This window comes from Malaclemys terrapin, chromosome 17, assembly GCF_027887155.1.
Source record: "Malaclemys terrapin pileata isolate rMalTer1 chromosome 17, rMalTer1.hap1, whole genome shotgun sequence".
NCBI classification, from domain to species: domain Eukaryota; kingdom Metazoa; phylum Chordata; order Testudines; family Emydidae; genus Malaclemys; species Malaclemys terrapin.
In genome coordinates this window covers 885,590-910,370 of record NC_071521.1, presented here as the reverse complement: position 1 = coordinate 910,370, position 24,781 = coordinate 885,590, and the positions used below count along the sequence as shown (strand labels likewise).

Below are 24,781 nucleotides of genomic sequence, written 5' to 3'. Positions count from 1 at the left end.
AGTCCTTCCCACTGCTGAAGTCCTCTTGACTAGAACATGTGCAACACACAGTGGAGGTATGCAGGAAGCGCCACCACATTCTGAAAGTAACAGCTGTGCATGGACTATTCCGATTTCTTGACGTGTGCTGAGTCCGTCCCAGCCCATGGGCTGCGTTAGGCATCTCCTGGGGGAGGAGAATGTGTTACCGAAGCAAGAACCTCCGCAGGGATCAGAGCCCTGCGCTCTCACCCCCGCAGAGCAGCTGCGTGTTCGCTGCAGACCCGAAGGCTACAAGGCCAGTGATTTTATCCGGGCATCAAGCGTGTCTGTGCCGGCGGGCAGGCTGCCCGCACGCCCCGGCACAGACCCGGGGCTCGCCCTGCCGGCCCGCGGCAGCCCCCCTGCGGCTGGGCGTGGGCCTAGCTGGGGAACCGCTGGGCCAGCTGCCGGGCGCGTGAGGGGGAGGCGGGCCGACGTGTCGGGACTCGGTCCGTTTCGAAGGGAAACGCGCCGCCGGGCTGGGCCCCGCCCTTCGGCCAGGGGAGCCACCAGGCCCTCACCCAGCTCGGTCTGCGGGTGACCCGGAAGTGCCGCTCAGGAATCACTTCCGGGTGCAATTAGCTGTGGGAGCGGGCGGGAAGCGGCGGTGAGAGGGAGCGGGCCGGGCTGGGCACCCGCCATGTGAGAGACCCCGACACCCCCAGGTGAGGAGCCGCTCGCGGCGGGCGGGGCCCGAGGGCCTTGGGGCAGGCCGCGTTCCCTCTCCCCCCTGGAGCAGCAGCCCCCGCGGCGGGAGCCCAGGCCTCCCCAGGCGGGCAGGGGTCCCTGGGCAGCTCCTCCCCGGGGCAGGGCGAGGATGGGCGCTGCGTGTTCTCCCTCCAGCCCCGCGCCTGCGGCCCGCCGCCCAGGGCTGCTTCGGACGAGGCGGATGGGCAGCATTGCAGGCTCTGGCTTCACGGTCCCGGCCCTTGGGTGGGCTCGCTGGCTGCTTTTCCCCCTTCCTCTTCACCTTCCTTGACACTAATCCTCCCGCTTGCCGGGGCGGGGGGGTCTGGGCTTCCAGAAATGCCGTGTGGAAACTCCGGGGCACAGGCAGCTCAGTGAGCACGAAATTAGTAACTGTCCAATTAATTGTGCTCCCGTAGAGCCTGACCTCCCAGCTTCCCGGGGAGCGTTCTCGTGTCCTGACTGCGCGCTCTTCCTTGGAGGAGCCTGCTCAGCATATCCAGCATATCATTTACATGGATGAGTTAGTTTAATTTTGGCCTGAAAATTCGGAGGCGGTGGGTTATAAATATTGAAGCTTTCTGTAAAGCTAATATTTTCATATAGTGCCCTCTGGCTACCATGAGAATTTTTTATACTGGCTGGTATAGAACTTCTTATGCTTAAGGGTAGACAGACACACAGACTAAACATTTCTTTTGAAGAGTTTAAAACTATAGTTAATTTTAGTCTAGATAGACCCTTGTTTTTCCCTTTGGGGGAAAAAATGTCTAAAGCAGTTTTAAAAACCTTCCATCATGCATACATTAGTTTATTGCAGGAACATAGAGAAAAATAAGCTTGCTGAGTTTGTATTTATTTTTAAAGCCCCGTTTCTCCCTCTCCCCTCCGAACTTGGAGAGCAGTCTGTAATAAAATCCAAACTACTAGATTTTAAAGGTGAGGAAAGGAGGCCACCACTACTTAGTTAAAAATAGCTACAGTAGAACCCATTGCAAAGTAGAGAGACATTGTGGCAGACATGGTTGTGGGTGAAAGTGTCAGGACTTGGGCAGCCATCTGAGATCAGAAAGAGTCCACACTTTGCCATCCCTTTCCCCCCTTAATGACAGCTGTAGAATGGCCAGTCTAAAGGTCTTAGGGAGACTGTTGAATAATAATAATTAAAAAACATCGAATTAGAAGAAAGTGATATAACAAGGGAGAGATGGAAGGTACTGACATGGAAAGTACAGATGGATGTTATGTTCTTTTAATGTACTGTAGTGATGATTTTGTTATAAATACCTAAATAGATGGCTAACTTCATTAATTTTCATTGCTTTAAAACACTGTTACAGCAAGAAAATAATGACTGATGTGTAATTCTATAAAATGTAAAAAGTTATTAGCTGTACATGAGAAATTAGAAAACCAGCCAAACATGTCTCTGACGTTAATTACATATTCTTCATTTATAGTAATATCAAATATTAAACATAATTTATTTCACAGTTTAGCTTTGACAAAGTAAAGGATATGTATTTTCCAAAACAGATTGTGCTAACAGAATTGTCTTCCATGTTGCCAGTGGCTTGTTAAAACATCTGGTTTCTCAAATTTGGAACAAAGATTGCTATAATTGTGATTTAGGAACCATTGAATACTTGACTATAAATGGTGAAAATGGAAATGTTGGTGACTGCATAAGTGCTCAGATATGTGCACAAAATGAAGACTACACAGTTGATTATTTGTTAAATATTTTGCTGATTTCAAAGGCCATTTATGGTTCCGATGTATATGTTGTACTTGTCTGGCACCTAACCTTTGTGTCCAGATCTTAGTTACTTCCAGCCTTTCACTGATATGATTATTGCTGTTATTGGAATTAGATGTGTACATATATCTGGGTTTACATGTAAACTGACTTTTTGAGCTAAAATCAGAAACTTGACTTGATCATGAAAAGTTTGTTGTCTCCTAGTCTTCGAATCGTTACCTGTTTATTTTCACTACAATCATTTTTATATGAGCCAGCAATGTACATAGCAGCAATAAGGAGGAAAGCAGTCCTCATGTGTTTATTTCAGAAGTACTTTCTGTGTTGTAATATTGCTCAAAGAAGAAGTCTTAAAATTTTCTCAAAAAGAAGAACAGGAGTACTTGTGGCACCTTAGAGACTAACAAATTTATTAGAGCATAAGCTTTCGTGGACTATATGCATATGCATCCGAAGAAGTGGGCTGTAGTCCACGAAAGCTTATGCTCTAATAAATTTGTTAGTCTCTAAGGTGCCACAAGTACTCCTGTTCTTCTTTTTGCGGATACAGACTAACACGGCTGTTACTCTGAAACCTTAAAATTTTCTATATTTCTAGTGTCCCAATTGCTATGTCTAGATGCCACACTGTTCTCGGTGCATTGCAAGGTATAGTGCATTTGTAATCTAATAATTTACTAGTTTAATAACTAAAAGCACTCAACCTTTAATAGCGTAATTTTAAAGACAACAGGGCTAACATTTTTAACTAACTGTTCAAATTACTAGCGCTGGTGGGAATTTTTTTCAACAAAACTCAGTTTTTCAAAAACTTTGCTGGAAAATGTTGATTTGTCAAACTGGAACTTTTCATGGAAGTTATTGGTTTTGGTAAAACTTTCATTGGGAAGGTTTCTTAAGTCCAGCATAGAATTTCTGGTGTAAGAGGGAACTGCCCTAAAATTAGGGTGACCAGATAGCAAGTGTAAAAAATCAGGAAGGGGGTGGGGTGTAATAGGTGCCTATATAAGAAATAAAAAACAACCCAAAATCGGGACTGTCCCTATAAAATCAGGACATCTGGTCACCCTACCTAAAATAGCCAATAACCCAGTGATTAGGGCACTCACCTAGGATGTAGGAGAACCAGGTTCATGTCCCTGCTGTGCTTGATGATTTGGAACAGGAGCTTGAACCTAATCACTGCATAAATTAACTATGTGACTATAATCCAAATTAGAACAGCTCCAATGAGCGAGAGAGAGCCCAAAAATGGCTATAGCTCTCTTGGGAGGGCACTCGCCTGGGATGTGAGACACCTAGGTTCAAATCCCTGTACTAAAAGATTTTAACTGTGAAGAGAACATTGGCCAGGGGCATGCATCTGTATGTCCAGGGTCTCACTGAGGTGTTCCCTATTAGGGGGTGTCGTCTCATGTTTTATCATGAACATTTTTAAAAGGTCTTGGTTTCATCCCAATGTGGAATGGAAACAGTGTAAAAGCTAAATCTGTTTTGCAAAATGGAATTCTTGTTTTTTGGCTAGCAATAATATGTAATTTTTATGGCTCCTCTGATAGAGGGCTTACCACTAAAGTGTTGGATCTGTTCTGAATGTGTGTGATGAGGACACGTGGTGTGTCTCTCTCTACTATTTCCCTTTTTAGTTCCTATTGGGCAGAAGATTGAAATTAACAAGAATTTTTCTCTCTGAAATTTATAATCTTCAATACCCTGCCTGCGCACAAAAATGGAGGGACTGGATACTGCAGCATTTCCTACGCCTGGTATTCTGTCAGCTCCTTTTTCTCAGGAGTTGGGATTGGAGGTTTTTTGGGGAATAGGGGAGAGGCATGATTTAAATTGTTGTCCAGTTATGTAGCCTTACAATTACAAGAGACAATATGGTTCCATCTGTCCTAAACAAAAGCATGTTAATTTACTGATTCCAGGAGAGAACTTTCGAAACCACAACACGTACAAATTTTATTTCAAGTTGTCCTCTGTTACATGTACATCAAAAACCATGAAAGTGTAACTTTTGACCCCTGCCAAGTGGACTTTTAGTTCATTGTCTCAGTGCCTTGTGTTGTGGGAAGCTTAAGGGGTCTGTATGTGTTGTGACCTGTACACCTTTCTTAACAATAGAAAGAAAATATTTGGCATCTTTTGACTTCTGTGTTTGGTTTTGAGACATGGGATTTTTTCCCCAATTATGTCAAGAAAGGATGCTTAATCAAATTTGTTATGAAATACACCACAAACTTCTATATTCCTCTAGTCTTAAGAGACTTTATATATTTCCTTCTTAATGCTGGCGGTGCAGTATTGTCATATTACAGGTGTAGTCCTTTTGAATGACATTAAGCCAAGACCATTTCTGCCTATTTGTGTGGCTGATGAGATAGCAATTGAAGGTACTGTATCTCTTTTAAAAGTTCAGGGAATAGCCTGGAGTCATGACCAGTGTTCCCCCTGTCAGTATGTGGCATTCATGCATCCAAGGAGTGTGAGGAATTTTTATGTGCAGGGTGGCTCTCTGTTTGCCAGTATCTAACACGGTACAATATAAAGTGCTTTGATGTTCCCTTAAGTATGAAAGATACAGAGAAAAACTACATTCTGTGCTATAGAGAAAGTGTAAACAAAATGAAGCTTTAGTACAACAGTGAAAAGTGCAGAATGTTACTGAACTAAATTGCAGCATTTTTCAGTAGTGTTGTGGTATCGTTCTGTACGAAGGGGCTAACTCCAGATCCTGTTGACTTTCTTAGTGATTCACAATAAATTGTTACTTGTACTGAGATCAGAATTCTATATTTTTGTACTCTGTTTTTTGTAACCGTACTTTGCAACTTGCCAAGGCCCAAATAGGAGAGATTCAAAATGAAGGATACAAATAAATTCATGCAGAAATTGTTGTGGGATTTATTCGTTTAGGGTAAATTAATTATTTATTTAACTTTGGTTTAATGATTCTTTATTTCTGACATAAATAATTTTAAAAAATAAGTGATGGGACACTAGGTTTGTGAAGAATGAAAGTAACTCTGGGACAAAAATGAGTGATATTTTTTCCCTTGAAATGAGGAACAGTTACGAGGTGTGTCTGTACCAATAATATCCCATACCAGGCACTCTCTGAAGTAAAATGGATCAATTATTTTCTCTGCTAATGATGCCAAAGTCTAAAAAATAAACAAACAAAAAAACGACTCTATATTTAAGAGCCCATAATTGTCCCACAAGTGGTATGTATCCCCTTTAGATTAACAGTTTAAAAATTGACACTTGCACAGCTTTAACTTCCAGGATACAGATTTTATAATACAATGAACAACTGAAACACTTCCCGCGGCTCCCATTGGCCGGGAACGGCGAACCGCGGCCACTGGGAGCTGCAAGCGGCCATACCTGTGGACGCTCAGGTAAACCAAGCATCTAGTGGCCCGCCAGGGGCTTAACCTGAACAAGTCACGAGCCAAGTTTGGGAACCCCTAGTTTAAATCACCATATAATTCCTCAGTACAATTTTTTAAAAATTTCTCTGTCATCTTATTGCCTTGTCTCCTGGAATCTTCTTTGGAAGTTCCAGTTGACAAAGTTTGACACACATTGATAAATATGAAGCATAATAGGGAACTTTTGAGTAGAGAGGTGATCTGCTGCCAGGTTACCTGTTTTTGAATTTGGTCATTCAGACATGATTTCAGTAGGTGTTTGATTACCTCAGCACTCCTTTGCCTTCACGTACAGCAATTCTTAAATATTAGTCCTCATTTGTGCAATTTAGAGTAAAACTTCGCATATTATGCCAGACCTCTAGACAAATATAATCAATACACTAAGATTAATATTTTGTAGCAGTTTATCTGTTCCGGTAAGCTTAAAAAGGTGTTCTGAAGAAGGGTTCTTCCAATCATTCATCCTTTTCTTCTGTGGTTTACAAGGAAGGAATAGGATCGGTCTGGGGTGTAGCTGCAGTATATGAATTCCATAGAAGTATGTATGGGTGTGTGTTTGTGTTTATATATAGATACAGCTATCCCTTATAGAACTTGTTTTAAGTGCATGGGTCCAAAGTAGCCAAGACTTTATTCTGAACATTTATTAATTGTGTGAATCGTCTGGAAAAGTCCCTTTACACCTCTACCCAGATATAATGTGACCCGATATAATACAAACTTGGGTATAATGCGGTAAAGCAGTGCTCCGGGGAGGCGGGGCTGCGCACTCCGGCGGATCAAAGCAAGTTCGATATTACGTGGTTTCACCTATAACGCGGTAAGATTTTTTGGCTCCCGAGGACAGCGTTATATTGAGGTAGAGGTGTATTTAGTGAAATAGTTTTTGAAATATATATAATCAATATGTTCTACTTATTTCATTTGAATTATATAGAAATAAACTACAGTTTGTAGTGCTTTTTGAAAGACTAAAGACAAAAGATCTCCTGGAAAATGGCAGCTTAAACCTAAGAATGGCTGAAAAGTGGGCAATACTATATATTTATAGTATACTTAATATAAAGTGAAGTACAAGTGCTTTGTGGTTAAATACGACAATTGAATTATTTTTGGCCTGCAAGAAGCTGTTTTCTCCAGGAAGATCAGTCCTTAATAAAATGCTATTTGTTTACTAATTGCAGAAGAGCCACTGGGCTAGAAAGGATACAGAGCTAGATGGACCATTGGTCTGACCAGTATGGCTTTCTTATGTTCTTACAAAACTGAGGGCCAGATTCATTGACACAGCAAAGACCCTTTGTGTCACACTGTTAGCAGATTCTCTCCATAAAGCCAGTGTATAAAGGCCTGGGAGGATCACCCCAGTGCAAGATGGGGAATCCTTCAGTGGAATAGAGCTGGCATAGAGGCTCCTACACAATCCTGCTCTCCAGGACTGACATAAGAGATGTGACTGAAGAAAAGGGGGCCTAGTAAGGAGCCCTATACTGCACCAATTTCTGGCTGCAATTTCAACTGCTTTGCCCTTTTAGTAGCTTGCATAAATTAAATCAGCCTGTAGGCAGCTCTAACCTGGTGACTGCCCATAGCAGCTGCAAGATTGGAGGAATGCAAAGGTGAGCTTTAAGCTAATTTTCTAGTCCAGCTGTAGTTGAGGATCTGGCTCTAAAAAACTTTCAGCACTGATCATAGTGCCCAAAGTGTCATCTTTCTAAATGAAAAAACACTGAAAAGTCCTCATAGGTGATAGTAGTGGTGTATAAGATGTCAGATTGCATAAAAAAGTTCTTTCAGATTCCAAAAAATTAGTGGAGTAAGCACTCAAATCTTTTAAAGTTAAGATGAGGTCTTCATGAATATCCATTACAACATACTATTTTCTTTCAGCTTTCTCCTACACTTTGGCTACAGCATTCTGATTCTGATCAATCTCAGTGTTACGGGAGCATTTTTTTTCTTCAAAACAAAGTATGAGGTTACAGTTGATGACAGTTCAGTCTAAATTTTGATTAGGACTGAGAGAAATACTTAGAAATGTTATTTTTACACGTTAGTTACAGCAGTAACCACATGTTGTTTTAATGTTTTTGCCTATGGTTATATTAATGATGATCTTTAAAAATCAAATATGGCAAGGTTTTGGCTTCCATATATTTAAATATGTGATTATAGTTTATATGATTCACAAACAGTTTTAACAGACAGGTATGTATCAGCAAGTGAATGAAACTAAACAGGTGCAGACTTAAAAGCAGAAATTAAATATGAGCTTGGCAAGTGTGTGGCTCCATATAGTAGTTACACAATGCTTTCCTGCTATTACCATTATAGGCATGAAAATTAAATACCAAGTATATTACATCACCTTCTATTGATTTCACTATTTTAAATTGAAAAATGAGATTTTTTTTTGTAGACCTTGCTGTTTGTTTGTTACTTTAAGAAACTACTCTTATCTGAAATAATGTTAACCTTGTCCTAAGAAGTAGGGTTATGATAGATAACCAATGGAACATAAGCTCCTGGTGCACTCAAGATACTATGTTGGTGGATGGCATTATAGAACCATAAGGTTAGGCAGTGTGAGGCATTAGCTAAGAGGGCGAATGCGATCCTTGGATGTATAAGATGGGGAATAGCAAGTAGGAGTAAGGAAGTGGTGTCACCTCCTGTTTATAGCATAAGTGAGACATTACTGGAACACTGTGTTCAGTTCTGGTGTCCATGCTTCAAAAACGATCTTAAAATTAGAAAGGTGTCAGAAAAGCTATAGAAGAATTATTCAAGGTCTGAAAAACATGCCTTATAGTGAAAGATTTAAGAAGCTTCATCTGTTAATCTTATTCCGGAGGTTAACTGGTGACTTGATCAGCCTGCAAGTACCTACATGGAGGAAAATATTTGATAGTAGATAGCTCTTTAACAAAAAGGCATAACAAAACCCAATGGTTGGAAGCTCAAGATAGACAAATTTAGACGAGAAATAGAGTGCACTTCTTTTCAGTGAGGGTAATTAACTATTGGAACAACTTACCTTGGTATATGGTGGATTCTGCAATCACTTGAGGCCTTTAAATCAAGGCTGAATATCTTCAAAAGACATACTGCAGCTCAACAAGGAATTATGGTCTTGATCTATAAATTACTGGTGAAGTGGTTCAGTTTGTGTTATGCAGGCAATGGTCCCTTATGGCCTCAAAATCTGTGAATATTTTGTTTTAGTTCCTAGAACTACATGGCAGTGGCAATATGGCCAGGACTACACTCAAGTCTTTTGCCAGTATAGCAATGTCAGTGGTGTATAGTGTCAAAAGCCCTAGTGTAGATGGCAGTCTACTGGCAAGAGTGTTTTTGCCAGTATAGCTTATTTTTTTCGGGGCCCTGTTATAAGTTGAGTCTGCACTAGGAGAGTGTGCCATCATAGGAATAACAGCAAATCTGTTCTAGTGAAGACCTGACATACTCCTTGCACTGTATTATATATAATTAATACACAAGACTATACCTAAAATAGTTTTCTAAATGATTTAAAATGGATATTTCAGACTTCTCTCCTACATTTTGGTAGCATACATGTTTTTCTTAAAGGTAGTAAGTTTGTATATATAAGAAATATTTCACCATCTAAGATTCAATATTCTAGAAATTCAAAGATTTTAGCATTATCTGTCCCTATTGGAATATCTCCATTCATTGATTGGGATTCTTCTTTCCAGGAATTCCATCTCATTAGTACAGCTCTTTACTTTCCAATAAAGACCCAGCTTGCTGCAAAGTAGGATTGCATTAGGTAGTGTTTTCCATTAGAAGACTATAGAAATCAGAAAGTTTTAGGGTTGTGGAAAGCAAATGATAAAATTTAATCTTTACCGCTGCTCTGAAACTTTGCCATTGCTTTCTAATAGTCATTTTTTCTGACCCATTTTGTCAATTTGATTATGCAAAGTAGAAGCATTGTTTGCTTATTTTTATAACTTTTTTGGCATAGACTAATTGTGTTAGTGATTTAGTATGTACTGTAATTGGATGTTGTCGCAGGGTAGATACACCCAGTCACGGGTTGTTGGATTATGGGGGAAACAAAATGGGGATTCAACAGCTCAAGTGGCTTACTGTCTTGTGTCAGTGTAGTGGTGCTGGCTGCCAGGGCAGCGGGATCCAGTGACCAGAGTCTGTTTGTCTCATCTAGTTCAAGGCCATGTGGCCCAATGGCCAGAGTCAGTAGAGATGCCCTTCTGCTCAGGGCAGCATGGCCCAGTGGCCAGAGTCAAAGCTGTCCTTTGATAGTAAAGCCCGCCACTTCAGGGGTGTGACTGCACCCGGTGGTGGGTGCAGTTGTGGTAGAGGGATCCAGGCTACCCTTCTCCACCAGGCCCCAAGGAACCAGTAGTTTTGTGATCAGTCTCAGTCTCTTGTTGCTATAGTCCTGATCCCTGGGTCACTTCCTACCCTGATTTCCAGTAACAGCAATCTCATGCCTCAGCAGTCTCTTCTCCGACAAACTCGGCAGCCAGCTGGGTGTCCACCTGGCAGCTTCCTGGTAGGAGCCCTGCAACACACACCTGGTCTCCTCTGTGATCAGCCAAGACTAACCTTAGCTATTCCCTTTTATACACTGGTTCCAGTCTGAGCATGCCCAGCAGGGGCAAGAGGGCATGGCTTCTTCAGCCCACAGAGTGTGATTAACCTCTGTGGAACCAGTGCAGGGTAGGTACGCCCTGTTCCAGATATTACAATTTTTAAGTCTTTTGTTAATTGAACATATTTTAAAAATTAAGCAGGAAATTTAATGGAGGAAGTTATATGTATTAGGGTTGTCAAGTGATTAAAAAGATTAATCATGTGCTTAATCATGCTGTTAATAATAGAATTCTATTTATATACATATTTTTTGGTTTTCCACATTTTCAAATATATTGATTTCAGTTACAACACAGAATAGAGTGTACAGTGCTCACTTGATATTTACTTTTTATTATAAATATTTCCACTGTAAAGATAAAATAAATAGTATTTTTCAATTTGCTTAACACAAGTACTGTAGTGCAATCTCTTTATCATGAAAATAGAACTTATAAATGTAGAATTGTGTACAAAAGATAACTGCATTCAAAAATAAAACAAAGTAAAACTTTAAAGCCTACAAGTCCACTTAGTCCTACCTCTTGTTCAGCCAATCGCTCAGACAAACAAGTTTGTTTTCATTTGCAGGAGATAACTCTGCCCTCTTCTTGTTTACAATGTCACCTGAAAGTGAGAACAGGCATTTCGGCGGTGACACCTATTGACGTTGCCACTTGGCGGTGGCATTTCGGCGGATGCTCGTCCGCCCGCCACGGTCCTCCGTGGCTCGTCATCTGGCGCCCGCCAGACGAAAAAGGTTGAGGACCACTGCCCTAGAGTGATCTCTTTTGTTTCCTTCCCTCACATTTATGTTAAGGACCAGAATTAAAGTAAAATGTTTAAGCTATTTTTTCAGTCTGTCTACAGACACAGGAAGGTAGCAGTGTAGTATCAGTTTGTGTATGGGAAGTGATCTCAGAAAACAAAAGGGCTGAAAACTTCTTAAAAACAAAACCTTAAATTTTTCAGAAAACATTGAAATCAACACAGGGACCCTTTTCAGACTGGTTGTTTAATGATTAGAAGTATAGGCCAACAAAGTAAAACTGGAAATAAACAGGTAAAACGTTACCCTTGTGCCAGTAGCTTAGTTCCTTCTGGCCTTAAAGTCTGGTATTCTGATCTAGTCTGACCACCTACATAACACAGGTTATAGAATTTCACCCTGTAGTTCCTGCATGAGGCTCATAACTTATGGTTGATCTTTCAGAAGGATATCCAATCTTTAAAATAAAGATTTCAAGTGATGGAAAATCCACCATATCTGTTGGTAAACTGTTCCAAAGGGAAATTGTCCTCACTTCTTAAGAGTGGCAGGGGAGAACTGAATGTTGTGTTTCTAGTCAAAATTTGTCTAGCTTCAGCTCCCAGGAATTGGATAATATTATGCTTTTCTCTACTAGATTGAAGAGCCCTGTACTATCCAAAATATTCTCCTCATCTAGGTACTTCTATACTGCAATCAAGTAATCTTTTAACCTTTCCTTGGTCCCATTTTTCCCCTTGTTTCTTGCTAGTACATGGTGCTAGAATACCATGGTAAGTATATTAGATTTGTTAAATATGCCTTACATTATTAATAAACTTAGTTTCCTAAATCTATGTAGCAGGCCTTACAGAGTGGCTGCTGGACAAATGGAGTAGGAAAATGTCTGACTAATTCTGAAAAAAACATGCCATCAGGGGCTCGTTCACCTGCACATCTGCCAATGTGATATATGCCATCATGTGCCAGCAATGCCCCTCTGCCACGTACATTGGCCAAACTGGACAGTCTCTACGCAAAAGAATAAATGGACACACATCTGACATCAGGAATCATAACATTCAAAAACCAGTAGAACACTTTAACCTGTCTGGTCACTCAATAACAGACCGGAGGGTGGCAATTTTGCAACAGAAAAGCTTCAAAAACAGACTCCAAGGAGAAACTGCTGAACTTGAATTGATATGCAAACTAGATACAATCAACTTAGGCTTGAATAGAGACTGGGAATGGCGGAGCCATTACAAACATTGAATCTATCTCCCCATGTAAGTATTCTCACACTTCTTATCAAACTGTCTGTACTATCTTGATTATCACTTAAAATGTTTTTTCTCTTACTTGGCCTCTCAGAGTTGATAAGACAACTCCCACCTTTTCATGCTCTGTGTGTGTGTGTGTGTGTGTGTGTGTGTATGTATATATATATATATATATATATATATATAATGTATATATATATATATATATATAATGTATATATGTCCTCAACATATGTTCCATTCTGTGCATCCGAAGAAGTGGGCTGTAGCCCACGAAAGCTTATGCTCAAATAAATTTGTTAGTCTCTAAGGTGCCACAAGTTCTCCTGTTCTTTTCGCATATACAGACTAACACGGCTGCTACTCTGAAACCTATAATTCTGAAGTGATCTTAACCTCAAGCTAAGCAGGGGTTGGAGTCACTTTTAAAAGAAAGAGAGGAAAAACAATAAACTGCATTTTCTTTGAAATTCTATTTGATTTCAGATGTTGCTTGCCCTGCTATCTTGATGTAGAGAAGTGCTGCCACCTGTGAAGATGATTGTGTGTAGCAGTGTAACAGTGTTGGGACTTGCCACCGCAGCACCTCCTACTGGTTGCCTCTGGGAATTAGCTCAGTCCAGTGGAGCGCCCTCTCTCGGTGGTGTCCCGCCCGTTGTTTCTCGCCCTTGGTTGGCTTCTGAGCCCACGTCGCTCTCCAACTCGCGGCGTCCTCTTCCAGACCACTGCCCTCCGGCAGTGCCCCTCAGTCTATCCACACCCCCTTCCGGGGATTGGGTGATCAGCAGTACTACATTCCAGCCACCATGTCCAACTACACCCTCTGAGTCTAATCCCGTCTTGTCAGGGATCTGGTGGGTCTGTGATGGCCGCTCCCTACGGCCGATGGCTGGGTGTACTGAAAGGGGGAGGACCCAGGCCCGCCCACTACTCTGGGTCCCAACCCAGGGACCTCTAGTGGCAGCCGTCCTGTCCTCCTCCTCCTCTCCCTCCGTCTGTCCACGTCCCTGGGCCATTTCCCCTTCGGCCCCTCGCACCAGCTAGGCCCTTCCCCTCAGGGCCTGCAGCATGGCAGACACCGGGCTGGAGTTCCTTTCGGCTCCCGCAGGCCTGCCCAGCACTGTGCTGTCCCAGGTGCTAGTCTCCCAGCTCTGGAGACAGACCTTCCTCTCTCAAAGGCCTGGGACAGACTGACTGCTCCCTTCCTGGGCAGCCTTCTTAGAGGGCTGAGCCTGGCCCTGATTGGCTGCCTCCAATCTGGGCCCTGATTGGCTCTCAATAAGCTCTTCTCCCATTGACTCCCTGTCTGTGCAGGCCCACTGGCCTGCCGCAGCCCATACTCTCAGGGAGTGGGGTAGTCCACCCCACTACAAGCAGGGTTAAGTGGGGGATGGCACCTTCTAGCAGGTTTCACTTTGCTGTCTGCTTCTGGTGGATGTTAAGTTTTTTTTTTTTAGAAAAAAGAAGAACAGGAGTACTTGTGGCACCTTAGAGACTAACAAATTTATTAGAGCATAAGCTTTCGTGGACTACAGCCCACTTCTACGAAAGCTTATGCTCTAATAAATTTGTTAGTCTCTAAGGTGCCACAAGTACTCCTGTTCTTCTTTTTGCGGATACAGACTAACACGGCTGTTACTCTGAAACCTTTTTTTTTTTTTTTAGGAGAGTTCATTAGCTGTTGTGTAATTTAAATTAGATTCCATATCTTTCATATCTCTCATTACAGTACATAACTTAAGATATAAACAGAAGGTAAATCCAGTGGTAAATTAAAGTATCTTGATTGATGTGTCTTCTATGTGAAGCCAATAAGTAATACTGACCTTGGGATTCTGGTTTCTCCTGCTAGAGAAACCAGGTGCAATGGATGTATAATATATTTGGACTTTAGAAGGAAAAGAGAAGAAATAACTAAAGCAATTTGAATGCTGTGGTCATCTGATCAATGACAGTATTGGAAAGTGGTGTGTGCTGTGGAAGCAGTTGAAGGGAGGGGATCATTGGTTAACTAAGCGTTTCTCCTTTTGTGGTTTTATTTGTATTTTCTCAGTAATATCTCTCTAGCGAAAAATTGCAGAAATGCCTTTCTGTTTAGTTTTTGTACTTTGAAACTTTTTTTCTATGGAGCCTCTTTGAACAACACTTCCAGACACATGTTAAAAAGTTGAGAATGTTTGGGGGGAGTTTTTTGACTTTCTAGATAGTGTTGTTCCTTTGTACTATTGTTGCTACTCAAGATCTACAAATGGGATTAGAAGAGAACAATTAATATCCCAATAAAATCTGAAATGTCTAGACAAAATATGAAAAACAGATACCCTGAAATAAAGGGAAGCAAGAAAATAATAATTTCAAATGCATATGTATAATCTGCAAATAGTAATAGGGGACAGGCTGAAAACCACAAAAGGAAGGAAGTTAAAAGATTGTTGAAAGTCAATCCTTAACACCTTTTTTTTGCGTTGAGTATTGCGGCACGCATGGTATGTGAGTTTAGCAGTGGCTGAACACCTCTGATTCCCAGAATAAGAAGTGCAGATTAAGAATGAAATGTCACCTTCATTTGGAATTTCCTTGCTTTTGCGATTCTAATTCCAGACCTTTAATATTTTCAGTATAAATTTTGTAAGTAATTTCTGAGGAGTTGAAATATTGGGAAAGTGGAAACGGGGGAAGAGAAGTGTCAAGTATATGCTGCTAGTCTCCTTTGTATCAGATACGTTGTCTATGGACCCATTGAGAAATAGCTAGTGCAGTAACCTATATGTATAGTAGACACCTGGATTCTCTTGATAGTGAAAAGGTCATGCATTTAGAGATTAATAACAAGAATTTTTGTTATAAACTGAGGACGCATCAGTTGGAAGTAACAGAGGAGGAGAAGGACCTCAGAGTATTGGTTGATCACAAGAAGACTATGAGCCGCCAATGTGATATGGCCGTGAAAAAAGCTAATGCGGTCTTGGGATACATCAGGCGAGGTATTTCCAGTAGAGATAAGGAGGTGTTAGTACCGTTATACAAGACACTGGTGAGACCTCATCTGGAATATTGTGTGCAGTTCTGGTCTCCCATGTTTAAGAAGGAGGAATTCAAACTGGAACAGGTACAGAGAAGGGCTACTAGGATGATCCGAGAAATGGAAAACCTGTCTTATGAAAGGAGACTCAAAGAGCTTGGCTTGTTTAGCCTAACCAAAAGAAGGCTAAGGGGAGATATGATTGCTCTCTATAAATATATCAGAGGGATAAATATCAGGGAGGGAGAAGAATTATTTAAGCTCAGTACCAGTGTGGACACAAGAACAAATGGATATAAACTGGCCATCAGGAAGTTTAGACTTGAAATTAGATGAAGGTTTTTAACCATCAGAGGAGTGAAGTTCTGGAACAGCCTTCCAAGGGGAGCAGTGGGGGCAAAAGACAGATCTGTCTTCAAGACTGAGCTTGATAAGTTTATGGAGGGGATGGTAACATGGGATAGCCTAATTTTGGCAATTAATTGGTCTTTGACTATTTGTGGTAAATATGCCCAATGGCCTGTGATGGGGTGTTAGATGGGCTGGGAACTGAGTTACTACAGAGAATTCTTTCCTGGGTGTCTGGCTGGTGAGTCTTGCCCATATGCTCAGGGTTTAGCTGATCGCCGTATTTGGGGTCGGGAAGGAATTTTCCTCCAGGGCAGATTGGCAGAGGCCTTGGGGGTTTTTCATCTGCCTCTGCAGCGTGGGGCATGGGTCACTTGCTGGAGGATTCTCTGCACCTTGAAGTCTTTAAACTATGATTTGAGGACTTCAATAACTCAGACATAGGTTAGGGGTTTATTACAGGAGTGGGTGGGTGAGATTCTGTGGCCTGCGTTGTCAGGAGGTCAGACTAGAAGATCATAATGGTCCCTTCTGACTTTAAAGTCTGTGAGTCTATAAAACCGTATACCACCCTTCTAGGTGATTTTTTTAGGGATTAATTTTCTGTCACCACTGGAAATAATGCTACAAGACTTACTTCACCAGCACACTGCAATAACATGACCTTCTATTCTATTAAATGTGTTTAGACACATCCTCACGATGAATCTCTTTGGCTGTATATTAGTGCATATTAACAATGCATATCTGCGTATTGGTGATGGATACTAAAAATTCTTCTGTATAGTAAGTTCTGATCACAAGAAGTAAACAATTTGTAAGCTTGTGGTTTTCTTTAACAAACTCTCTAGAAGACTGTGTTGCAGTTTATGAAATAAGTGTTTCAGAAAAATTACTTTTAGACGGCTGAATCATGGGTGGGCATAGTGGCAAGCAGCAGCACACGGTGCTGCAACAATATCTGCTGGGAGTCTGAATGGTGTCCTGTTCTATGGTCCAGACGCACTTGAGAGGTTATGACTCCTGCTGGCAGCTTAATATTAATCAGGTTCCTTAATCTTGTTCTGCCATTCCTGCCAGATACTGATGTTATAACAGAGATGCCGTTTGGGTAGGGCAGGGTGGACAGTGTCATTCCCCCCCCCCACCCATGCTTCATAGCTGTGTGAGCAGCTCAGGCTCCAGGCCCAGACTGTGTCTGTACTACCTGAAATTCTCCATGGCAAGAGCCCTGCGGGCAACCTGGAGTCTCCATTTTCTAACCTACCTGGCATAGCCCCAGGGACCTGCCTGTCTGACTGCAGCTCTGTTCTAACCTCATCCATTGCCACGCTCCTTTGCCACTGATTGGCACCAGTGCTCAGGGATGGCAGCTGTGATTGGCAAAGGGGCTGGAAGTGTTGGTTGCTAGAGAAGCGATGAAGCAGGAGATCTGTCATGGCTTTTCTGTCTCATGTGAGGAGCAGAAAACGCACAGCTCAGTGGATGTATGTGGGACTCCAATGTCAGGTGTCTGATGGTATATAGGTGGGACTTGCTGTCATGGGATACTGTGGTTGTGAGGAGCCCAATCTCCTCCATAAGCAAAGTGAACACCCTCTCTTCCCCCCCTCACAGAGCGTGACTTGTACCAGCTCCTCCTGTGCCGAATTGCCCTGTCTCCACCCCTAGCCCAGCCTGTGGATTGGGGGGCTGCCAACTTGTGCTTCAGAATCTGTTTTTCCTAGGATGAATAGAGTGAGATATCTCCCCTTGAAGCTGTGATTGCGACTGACTGATTATGGATTTTGACATTTATTCTTCAAAAATTTGGAGAGCTTCCAGGACCCCCATTAGAAGTTGCCCTTTCCACCCCAATTTAAATGTGAAATTAAAATTAAAAATTGCATCCCTGTGTTATAAAGCTACTTTTAGATTGGATGTGGACACTTATGAAGAACCATTGATGTGTCCTGTTATTTGAGAGCCACTGAACTGTAGATAGTGGAGACAATTATTCAGTGGACAAAGATGTAAGTAGGAGACAAACTGCTTGTAAAAAATATTCCTGGCCTTACGATGTACCTTAGACCTTTTATTTTAACTTGAATTAATTTGTCATTACACACAGCATACACTTTAACCATGTGTTTGCACTTATCTTTGAAATGTAAAATATGTATAAATCCTGAGTTATATATCTTTTTGTTTTCTTTCACAGATTACATTCTACATCAGTAGAAATGGACAGCAGCAGTTTCATTCAGTTTGATGTGCCTGAGTACAGCAACACTGTTCTGAGCCAATTAAATGAGCTTCGTCTGCAAGGGAAGCTATGTGACATAATTGTGCATATTCAGGGTCAGCCATTTAGAGCCCATAAAGCTGTTCTAGCTGCCAGTTCTCCATATTTCCGTGATCATTCAGCATTGAGCACCATGAGTGGCTTATCAATATCAGTTATTAAAAACCCTAATGTCTTTGAACAGTTACTTTCATTTTGTTACACTGGAAGGATGTCCTTGCAGCTGAAGGATGTTGTTAGTTTTCTAACTGCAGCTAGCTTTCTACAGATGCAGTGCGTCATTGACAAGTGCACACAGATATTGGAGAGTATCCATTCAAAGATCAGTGTTGGTGATGTTGACTCTGTCACTGTAGGTGCTGAAGAAACTCAAGAAAGCCACAATGGAGTAAAAGATAGCAGCTACTTTGCCAATCCTGTCGAAATATCTCCTCCTTATTGCTCTCAGGTGCCACAACCAACAGCGGGTAGTGATCTAAGGATGGAAACTACTACAGGGAAAACTTTACGCAGTCGTCTGCACGAAGAAGGGCACTCAGATCGAGGAAGCAGTGGAAGTGTCTCTGAATATGAAATCCAGATTGAAGGTGATCCTGAGCAAGGGGACCTGATAGTAAGGGAGAGCCAGATTGCAGAGGTGAAGGTTAAAATGGAAAAATCTGACCGGCCAAGTTGTTCTGATAGCTCCTCACTTGGTGATGATGGATACCATACTGAAATGGTTGATGGAGAGCAAGTGGTTGCAGTAAATGTAGGCTCCTATGGATCTGTATTACAACATGTTTATTCATTTTCCCATGCCTCATCCCAGGCTACTAGCATGTCTGAAACCTTTGGAAGCCTGAGTAATTCAAGTCCTTCGAGGTCCATGCTTAGTTGTTTCAGAGGAGGTCGTGCCCGCCAAAAACGGGTATCCGCTGGTCACTTACATAGTGATGTTCAGGGCTTAATGCAAGGGGCTGATGGTGAAACCATAGTGAGTAACCCAGGATATGAAAGCAGTCCACGGGAAAGAAATGCAAGAGGTCATTGGTACCCATACAATGAGAGGTTAATTTGTATTTACTGTGGAAAGTCTTTCAACCAGAAAGGGAGCCTTGATCGACACATGCGATTACACATGGGAATTACCCCTTTTGTGTGCAAGTTTTGTGGGAAGAAATACACACGCAAGGACCAACTTGAGTATCATATTCGTGGCCACACGGATGATAAACCCTTCCGCTGTGAGATCTGTGGGAAATGTTTTCCTTTCCAAGGGACGCTAAATCAGCATTTAAGAAAAAATCACCCTGGGGTAGCAGAAGTAAGAAACAGGATAGAATCTCCAGAAAGAACAGAAGCATTTCTTGAACAGAAAATAGATAATGACACTTCAGCCTCTGAAGCTGTGGATTCTAGTATGGAAATTCACACAATGTCTAACACGCCTGATTAAAATACTAAGTTCTAAGTTCCACCCTAACAAAGCACATTAATCAATGCATTTTTAAAATTTTTGCTTCTTTAATAGTCTTCAGTACAGGTATATCAGTCTTTTAATTTTCCTGACCTTTTGAAAATCTGGTCAAAACAGTTTCTGAAGGAGGCTATATGATTGTCCATTGTTTCAAAGGAAGCTGGGTATTTTTCACTCTTGAAGATGCTTAAAGTATAAAGGATATAGTATTCTGGGTGTCCAGAGGCCGAAGTAGGCTAAAATTGTTCTTTACTGGCTGATCTGGAAAGATACAAATTCCACCAGGGAAGGATATTAAAATAAGACTAGCAACCCTGATGGATACACTAAGAGGGTATATTCTCCGTCATTGTGCTTCCTAACTTCCATTCCCAATAATGGGGGTTATGCAGCACTATGGGGAAACACTGTTTTCTCATGAGTCCCCTCCAGGTGTCAATGAAACGTCTTTAGTTTTTGAAATAGCTATTTTTTGGTAGCTTGCAATTTTATATATAACTATATAACAAACTTATCTAAATGACAAACACTTTCACTTTTCCTGTTCTGGTTGGGATGAATGTAAGAGTATGTCAAAGTTAATATAATGTACAAGGCTTTCTACTCTTAAGTCTCATCTCTACCTAGGACTTTGCTGGGATATTTTTTTCTTTTTTTAGAAGAAAGTTACTTGGTTTTCATTTTATTAAAATATTACTTTGTGTCCAAAAGTGAGCAAAGTGAATAACCTTGTTTAAGTATCCTTGCTTTATAGCAGATATGTAAACCAAATGCCATAAATCTATTAAATTATGGTTGAATTGTTTGGGTTTTTGTTAGTTGTCTAGAGTACAAGCTGGACAACCTGTGGTGCTGACCTTTTTTATAGAGCTTGTATTGTTATACTAGCAAACCCAAGAGTAGCATTGTGGTTTTAAATGTGTTTTTACTCGCTTCAGAATCTACCTTCATTTCGTACTGTAGAAACATACCAGGTAACTAAATCTAACTTAATTGTTCTAAATGGTTGGCTAATACTAGCCAGAAAGGGATGTTGTAGTTTAAACTACAGTACTTCCAAGCAGTATTTTATCTTTTCCCAGAGAGCTGTTTCAGGTGCATAGTAACTTCCTACTTACAGTTCCAAGTGACCTCTCAGCACTTGGAATTTGTACTTTTTTTGTTGTTGTAAAAATACTATATGGGAATTGCAAGCAATATGTCTGTTGTTATATATGTGAGTATTACAGAGTCACTATGGCTTCCCCATTATTTCAGTGGTTAATGTTTTCTTCATAAAGAGACCACCAATAACAAAAACTTTAAAAATACTCTAAATTGTTTTGTATTACCAAATGTGTTTTTGTTTTTTGGTTCTTATGTGGTGCTATCTTTACCTTTTATCAACTTAGGTCAGTATAGTATAGTAAATGTGAAACCTAATGGTAACCGTGAAACAAAAGCAAAATCTGTTCAATGAGATGATAGCTTTGAAAGAGACCTCAAAAGCATGGCTGGCAAACATTACTGTATAAAATTCTACTTGATCGGCAGAATTAAGGAAGTACAGTTCTGTTAATCGTGTTTTTAAAAATACAAAAGAATGAAGCTTTATGTAGATTTGGGCCTATATTTTTTATTGAGATTCATTTCACAATGATTGCTAATGTTCTTGTGATTATGCTATTAAACTTTTAAAACAAATGCTCATTTTTAGGTTACAGGAAAGCAAAAAAGGTAAGTTTGCTGGCTTGTAATGCTTTTTGGGCTCCTATAACTCAAATAACTTTGTGTGGGATTTTTAAATACTTTTCAGGCTCTTAGTCCACGAGTCTGAGGTATATTTGTGCAGTAACTTTTAAAATACACTATCTCTTAATATTGTGTCAGTACGCAATAAGGATTAATGTTACTAAATACAGACGTACACTATAAACCCCAGCTGCTCTGTAGGAGCAGTTTTAGTTAAATTGGGTACATAATCTGCCTTTTCCTCCTAAAACTGCCTAAATAAGGGATTTGTTCCTCCCTGAAGCAACAGAAGAACTCCTGTTTCCATTAATGGAAACAGTTGTGTGCATCAAGGAGAGGCTAGATCGCTACATGTTTACCATTTAAACACGTGTTGGTGTTTCAGTTAAATGTTTTTTTCTTACATAAATGTTTTTTTAAGTAAATGCAAACAATTGTGTTTTGGTAAAATTAAGTTTGAGACACATAGAAAAGCCAAGAAATGTAGAGTTAAGCTTGACCCTTTATCTTAAACTTGTATTGTGGTGCCTTTGGGTTGGCTTATTTCCATAGTAGTGTGAGTTGAGGCAAGTAGGGAAAGGGCTGTTAACTTTGTATTTCTTGACCTTTGTCAGTGTGTCACAGTCTTAGCATTATTTAAATATAGTTCTTTGTATCTGTACATTTATTAAACTGGTTTGATTTTACCAAAGAGTGACTTATCCAAAATTGTCTCTGACAAAAATATATATCACTTTGATTGTACAGGTTCAGGTTCAAAACATTGTAATGGGACTGTTAAGGGGCAGGAAATCACTTTTTCTACAATATCATGATTCAACAGTTTGCAAGTTCCACTTGCTCCTATTCATTTTGGCATAACATTTACCCTTTCCACTGCTAGCAGTGTTAAGAATTATCAAGCCATAACACAGTACTGTAAGGTTCAGCAGAGCTTCAAAGGATGCATACATGTAGGCAAGCATAGAGCATCTTTGAATATTACATTTAAACTTATAAAGTGTGTGAATCTGGTAGAAAATGAACTTCAGATCTGGCAGCAGCAATTAAATTGTGCCTTGTCACATGATGGTTTGCCAGGATTAACATTACCATGAAACATAAAACATTATCCACTTGAAGTTCATTTCACAAGTTCACCAAGACAAAGTATCTTGTGTAGTTATTTTAAGCAGACTTTGAAAGTACTGTACAGTACCTATTTCTGTACGGTTTTAAGTGAGCGCAGAACTTACACATTTCATTTACAATAAATGCAGAAGTCAAAAAAATAAGTGATGTGAAGAAATATTTGGCAGTAAAATACATCATAAAACCATATAAGGCCGGTTCATAATTGAGTCTCTTCTTGATCTACCTTTTGAATTACATAAACAAATGTGAAAACAGTGACAGTGTCCTTTCCTCTAGATGTTTAACCTATTATTACAAACTGTGAAAACAAAGAATTTTATACTTTTGTTAATGATTGTGGTTTGTTTCAAACAGTTATTTTAGTTTTCCTTATCAGTTATCTTCCATATAATTTCTATTAAAGTTGTAAATACATTTAGAAAATAGGTTTGTAAATACCTTAGTGTCTCAGTTCAGCTGTAGTCAACAGAGCCTCGTGAATGGTTCTGCATTTTATTGTGACATTTAATAGCATAAAGGATACTGTCTGTTCACTGTTCAGCAGAATATACTGTAGGCCTAAATTTATAGTTTTTTAATATTATAATCTTCCCAAGCATGAGGAATTGTTTTATGCTGAAGCCTTCAGTTTATTTCTAGCCAAAAGAGTAAGGCCTGTTATAACTTTTCTTTAGGTTGAAGTATGGGAAGAATAGCAGGAATACAACCAGGGGCTTGGAAAAGATTGAGCTTGAATGAGCTTTACCATTTTTAAAGTATCTTATTTGAATCTTTTATTTTAGTTTACTGTGATTGTTTTTATTGTCAATTTCGGAAAGGGTTTCACATGAAACCACTGAAAGGGACTCAAATATGCAACACCTAATCTATTTTCCAAGGGAAATTTACCCTTGAATGGTGCTTTTAGACTGGTCAGGGTTATTTATTAAATTTTATATTTGAAAGTATTTGGGAATTGTGTAAATTCTTTATATGAATCTGTTCATGAATTGTAATTTTCAAATACTCAGTGACTGAACCAGAAGTTCAGTAAAGTCATTCAAAATGTTCAAAGTGTATAACCATTGTGCATTTCTTACATATCTTTTAACAAGTGCCAGAATAATTATATTTAATAGAATTATAAGCCCAATGTATTATTCACCCATCCCTATAATTAATATTGACTTAATTATGCAAGTTTATATACAAATTTTAAACAGAGTAAGCCTGAGACATTTCTGTTCCTGTTTTTATTCAGAGGATGTGAAGCATCGATAACTGAGCAGGCTTGCTTATAGCTTGTATAGGCAGCTACTGCTACAGCAGATACAATAAATTGCTGTCTCCCCAATTTACGTATACTATGAATTCAACCTTTGGACTTGTATTGCGAGACTTCGGTTGGATATCTGATTAGAAGTAGAACTCACTACTTCCTTGCACAATGTTAATAGTGTTTATTTCCCTTAACAGATAATGGTATTTTTAAATAACTTTTATTATTTGTAGAGTTGTTTTATGATAAATGTTTGAACAGTTTGAATGACTTAACTCAGTGTCATTATCTTGCAATATAAACTGGTAACCTCACAACTCCACACTTCATCACCATATGAAGTAAATGAAGCTAGCTAAGCTGATGCTGTAACAACTAATAACTTGCCATTAAGGATTATTTTATAGCATGGATTTTAAAATATTTATTCAAATGATATTTTACACTTGTATTCATTTTGTTTTAGATTTGTGACATGAATATTTCAGTGCTGCTTTATTTTGTTCTGATGAATTTTTGTTTCTTGCTTGTACATTGCTTTTTTTATGGTATAAATAATAAGTCAATGGGAATTGCTGTTTGTAAATTAAAATGCTTCTAGAGCAAACCAGTGTTGTCAGTGTCTAAATTCAAGTATTTAGTTTACATATTAATGGACTCACATCATCTATGTCACACTTTATAAAACCTCTATATAAAAGGTTACAATTTAATAAAGGTGTTCCTTTGTTTAAATGCCAGAGGCAAATCTGTTCCATGGAGTTCCTCTACCATTAGTGAGCCAGCTAGTCAGTCCTCAGCAGCCTACTGACTGGTACCATGCTGCAGAGAGCATGACTTATCATAGATCCTAGAAATGTCAAATATCATCTTACCATAGAATCCTAGAAATGTAAAACTCGTCCAAAAGAAACTTCTCAATATTGGTTATTACTGTCTACAGTTAATTTACTTTGCATACAGATTTGAGGTTAGTAG

The 24,781-nt window shown here is 39.9% G+C and overlaps 2 protein-coding genes across 3 annotated transcripts in view; both read left to right on the top strand.

The window, feature by feature from the left end:
* The first annotated feature begins 604 nt into the window (after window positions 1–604).
* Window positions 605–24,410, top strand: ZBTB34 (zinc finger and BTB domain containing 34). The gene is made up of 2 exons (XM_054007754.1): window positions 605–686; window positions 18,138–24,410. The coding sequence occupies exon 2, from the start codon at window positions 18,160–18,162 to the stop codon at window positions 19,657–19,659; it is 1,500 nt and encodes a 499-aa protein (XP_053863729.1). The 5' UTR covers window positions 605–686; window positions 18,138–18,159; the 3' UTR covers window positions 19,660–24,410.
* RALGPS1 (Ral GEF with PH domain and SH3 binding motif 1) overlaps window positions 617–24,781 on the top strand; it is a 377,097-nt gene continuing 352,932 nt past the window's right edge. Inside the window, exon 1 of one of the 2 annotated variants that reach the window (XM_054007752.1) lies at window positions 617–686. The gene's annotated coding sequence lies outside the window, so the exon portion shown is untranslated. The remainder of the gene's footprint in view (window positions 687–24,781) is intronic. The other variant, XM_054007749.1, reaches the window with a different exon arrangement.